Here is a 4,886-nt window from a genome sequence, read left to right as displayed (position 1 = left end):
AAGCCAGGGCAATCACAATAAACAGATTAAAAGAAGAACAGGACAAACTGAAGAAACAGGTGTTAAGAATTCCTGATCCTTTTACTTTTAAAATTCCATTTTGCAGTGCAGGCTTTCTGGTTTTTCCTCTTTTCTAGATTGTTTTTTATCTCAAGCCTAAATTAAGACATCTTGATGATGTAATCTCCTGATGATGTCATCACGGTTAGATTTTTAGACTTTAGGAAGCCCATTAAAAGAAAGAGCGAACACAATAGTTTGTGAAATTGCTGACGTGGCATCAGGTTAAAGTAAATATCAACTTTCAACAAACATAAAAAGTATTTTATTAGAATAAAATGTGCCATATATAAAAGGCTTGACTCTGAGTTAATAAGAAATATTACATTTGAATTGTAGCCCGTGTGTGAATAAACCACACAACAAGAAGAGTCTTTACACATTCTCAACATTTTAAATACCTCTTTGTTGACACAACTGTTGATCACAGAGGATGTGGTCTGGGACTGGGACAAAACAGTTTTGACTCAAATTCAGACAGACTCACTGTGCTGTACATAAAGCTGCAGAATGAGGATGCAATATAGAGTAGAGAAACAACTAGAGGTGACCAGGACTGCATCCCTATTTTTAAGACAGCAATACATTCAGACTGGATGTATGAACAGAAAGGTCAAAGGTGACAATACTGCAGGAAGTCCTTCACTTTAAATATCAATGGACACCCAACAACGAGTCACTTTCTCGAGGTACCATGTTTAATGTACAGTCCAATGGAAGAGTAATGTTTGAAAAAATGATTTATATACACCACAAAGTTTATTATTTAAGCATTATACTTAATGTAGAAAAATACATAAAAAAAACTGTAAAGGATTCAAATTAGATGCTAAATGTATTTAGCATTTAATGCTACATTCATGATTATAAAAGCACAGGGCAATTTGCTCCACTAAGAAGAAAATCTGATGGTTTTATTCTTATGTAGTAGACAAAAAAATCTCAAACAAAGGCCATTTAAGCATAAGTCACATGTTCAGTGAGTTATAGTGATTTCCTCCTCTTTTGATGATTGTTGTATCCAAGACACAGAGCAGCGCTGCCAGGGGAAGCCTGTGATGACCCGGTGCAGGAGCTGCAGGATGCCTGGTCCACCCTGTAGGAGATGGAGCTGTAAAAGACAGGGTTACTGTGGCCGCCCTCCTCGTCACAGTGAGCCTGGATGGGGCTGTTGTCAATGTCAGAGTCACAGCACATGCAACAGGAGTAAAAGAATCTGAGTCTGCTGGGTTCAGAGAGCTCAGCGTGCTCAGATAAAACAAGTCTTTGCTCCTTCATAGGAGATGGAAGGAGATTCATGCAGCTGCTGCCTCCCTCCATGGGAAGACTCATGTTATTCAGGCTGCTATGTCCATCTTTGCTGCCTCTATATCCAATGTCAGCCGTTTCTGCTTCAGCCACAGCCACCTCTTTATCGACATGTGTGTCCTCAGGCTGTGTTCCCTGCACCTGCCCCGCTGCCTCAGGTTTTACATCAGGTTCTTCAGTGCTCACAGTAAGAAACCTCAGGACCACCAGGTTCAAAAACGCTCCCATGACCGTCAGTCCAACCAAAATGTACATGAAGCTAAAGGCCACATAGGGGGGTCGCTTCTGGAGAGCATCTTTCTTCTGCAAGGCAACAAAATCGCCAAAGCCAATGGTGGTGAGTGTAATGAAGCAGTAGTAGTAGGCGTTGAAGAAAGTCCAGTCCTCAAAGTGGGAAAAAGCTGCAGCTCCAATGCACAGGGTGCTCGCGCATGACAGCAGACCCACCAGGACCATGTTTCCCATCGACACCTCTGTAACCTGTAAGCCCAGGCCCTGCTTGGCTCTGCTCAGTAGGTAGCGAACGAAAGTGTTGATTCTCTCGCCCAAACTCTGGAACATGACGAGTGTCAGAGGAATGCCTAAGACAGCGTAGAACATACAGAAAGTCTTGCCGGCATCAGTGCGTGGAGCAGCGTGGCCGTAACCTACAAAGCCACAGTACATCACAAGTCACAAAATGTCAAGGACTTCTGCTTCATGTTCGTCAAGGTTACAACTGGTCTGCTCACTGCAAGTCTCAACTCTTGTTCTGAGAGGCAATATTTAGGTCTCAAACACTTCTTAGAACAAAGGAATTATGCATTTAACTGAAGTATAGTTGTTCCCATTGTTAGATTTGCACAAATTCACATTTTGATATCATTCATTAGGTTTTCATATGGCTCTGTACAATGGGAAAGTGATCACAGTGACAAAATAATGGGACTAAAAATGAAATTGTGCAGAGCTTCTCCTTTGGTCCATTGTTTTGAGATAATATTTCAAAAGACTGGGAGAAGCTACTATAACTAGTACATCGTGTATTCAGTGAATAAAGTCGAAAAGGTGGATGTTTTGCCACTTAAAGGCAAAAAGGTATTAATGCAGCTTTTTAAGACAAATGTAAAGTGAGTAGATAAGATAACATTTTAACATAGCACCCAAATAGACAGCATATTGCACAACGTAACTGTAAGACAACAGAGTAAAGTCCATCTTTTTAATGTAAAGCCCTTTCCCTTTTATTATGGCTCACGACACAAAAGCTGCTTTTACTATATGCTGCAAACGTAACCCTTAATCTGTAATGTACGTAAACTTTAAGGAGAAAGTTTTACAATCCTGCAAAATATTTCCTGCCCTCCAAAAAAAGATGATGCACTACTCTGATCTCTATCCATGCTTACTTTTTGTTCAGGTAATATTTAAGTCAAACTATTAGGCTTACATTATGCTGAATGTCTCAATCCTCCATCAAGACTCTGACACATCAACACTGGAAAGATGTTTGCAGAAACCCTGGCACAGATGCCTGCTACAATGTTTGATAGTGTGGATTCATATGAAAACAGAATTTTACATATTTTGAATTAACAGCTCGTGCGATATGCATATAAATATGGATAAAGCAGGAAAATGTATTATACTGCATGAGACGTGTTGTGAAATGTTCTAAATGTTTTTATTGTTGTCCATGTTTTCAGTGTGTTGAATGGACATGTTTGATCGTTGTCAAGCACAGTAGCAACTCTAGGATTCAAAAAGACAATTTTTAAATTTAAATCAAGACTTAAAGTTTTCTTTTACCAAATGGGAGCACGATGTTTTACTATTAATTGCCTTTTCTTTCGTTCTTTGTGGCTGTAAAATCATTTGAAGTTGCGAAATGTAAAATGTCATTGCTAAAAGTCTTAAAGTCTTAAAGTTTGGTTCGAGAATTAGGTCAATGCATATTGAACCTCCACCTGTTCCACCTACAGTGCCCCCCAATGTTTGGGCCCATGCGTCACCCACTTGGTGACGCATCAACTGTGGCGTGTCCGTGTTGTTTCAGAGCAGCAGGTGAGATGGAATAGGTCTTGTAGCTACTTGCCGATTGTGGTGATCACAGTAATGGCAAAATAGAAAGATCCGGCGAACTTCCACTGCCTCCCGGCTCGGTGCGGCTCGGAGAGAAGGACCACTCTCTCGACCTCTTTGTAATCGTCGTCCGTGAATCCGTACTTTTTCTTCAGCTCGTTGAGCTTCTGCTCCAGCGCCTTCTTCTTTGAACTCTCACTGTCCGACTCCAGAGCGTCAAAGACGGCGGCCCCAATGAGCAGGTAAAAAACCATGGAGAGGATCAAAGAGAGGGTCCTGATGTTCTGTGTCTTCATCCTCAAAGTACGGAGAGCGCACGAGGCGGAGAGATGGGTGCTGTCGGTTAGAGGGACGCACGAGGACCCCGGTGTGTGCCCATGAACTCGATTAATCTGCAGCCACCTAACGTGCTAACTGGGGCCCCTTTAGACAGCTGGAATAACGCCCATGTGAGGATTGTTGAAACTGTAGCCTGTTCTGTTAGCGCGTCATCATTTGAAAGCACAACACCTACAAGTTACCTGAGCTGCAACTGGCATTGACTTTCCACAGTTTAGTCTACTTAGGTGCGCATGTGACCTCGTTAACCTACTATGCATGTTTGAATGTGACATCTTAGTCTGTTTACAGCTTGCACTTGATTAAAAGTCCCCCCGATATTTGCTTAATTTCTCAGCCTCCAGGGCCAATGTTGACGCTCCAAAAACTGCCGTTCCTCAACTGTGCCTGGGACAAAAAACAAGGAAAGGTCTCTAAACTTATAATAGCTATACTTTCTCTGTTATGAATAATTAGATGTCTTATTATTTCCTCAACAAAGCAGAGCTTCATATGATCACATTCCACTAACAACAGGCTTCAGCATATCTTGTATATCTTGTACCTTATCCAGAAATCTTGGCATTTTCTTGGCATTGAAATTTGACCTTCATGTCAGAAAAATTGCATCAGTCCTGCTTTGTGAAACATTGCAAAAATAGCACAATTTCTTTCGGCTCCTGAATTTAATCATATCATTCATGCATCCACTCATGGGCTTGACTTTTTTTGATTCACTATTTTACCTGCCTCAGTGAGTCTGCCCTGTCACACCTTCCATTTGTACAAATCCTGCACTCAAAGCCTCCGAGACTTTTTTGCAACATCTTCAGTCTTTAAACTTTTGTGTTTTGATAGGCTACACTAATATTTTAAGAACTTTTCAAAGAGAGAGATATAATTATTAGAATTTTAAATAACTGAATATTTTTGTGGACAGTGGATATATTATTTTTCTGGATGGACTACCCTTTATAACGATTACAGTAATAGCCTATATGTTGTTAAGTTAAAAAAACATCTAATGACATCTTCTCTTGTGTATGTATGTTGTTTATGTGCATGTGTATGGATGCACAGGCATGCACATGCTGATATAAGAGGATTAATCAATCAATCTTTATTTGTATAGCGCCCAT

At 40.6% G+C, this 4,886-nt stretch overlaps 1 protein-coding gene across 1 annotated transcript; it reads right to left on the bottom strand.

Annotated features, from left to right (window-relative positions):
* Nucleotides 1–738: 738 nt before the first annotated feature.
* Nucleotides 739–3,836, bottom strand: LOC109983869 (potassium channel subfamily K member 15-like). The gene is made up of 2 exons (XM_029277331.2): nucleotides 3,443–3,836; nucleotides 739–2,015 (listed from the first exon to the last, which is right to left on the bottom strand). The coding sequence occupies exons 1-2, from the start codon at nucleotides 3,723–3,725 to the stop codon at nucleotides 1,045–1,047; spliced, it is 1,254 nt and encodes a 417-aa protein (XP_029133164.2). The 5' UTR covers nucleotides 3,726–3,836; the 3' UTR covers nucleotides 739–1,044.
* Between the last annotated feature and the right edge of the window lie 1,050 nt (nucleotides 3,837–4,886).

Source organism: Labrus bergylta, chromosome 5 (genome assembly GCF_963930695.1).
Source record: "Labrus bergylta chromosome 5, fLabBer1.1, whole genome shotgun sequence".
Taxonomy (NCBI): Eukaryota; Metazoa; Chordata; class Actinopteri; order Labriformes; family Labridae; genus Labrus; species Labrus bergylta.
This window is presented reverse-complemented; position numbering and strand designations above follow the sequence as displayed.

Excerpts from the sequence above, each read along its gene's own strand:
- LOC109983869 (XM_029277331.2), bottom strand. The coding sequence starts at position 3,725 with ATGAAGACACAGAACATCAGGACCCTCTCTTTGATCCTCTCCATGGTT. Across the intron at positions 2,016-3,442 it reads TACTGTGATCACCACAATCG|GTTACGGCCACGCTGCTCCA; the intron begins GCAAGTAGCTAC and ends GTGGCTTTGTAG.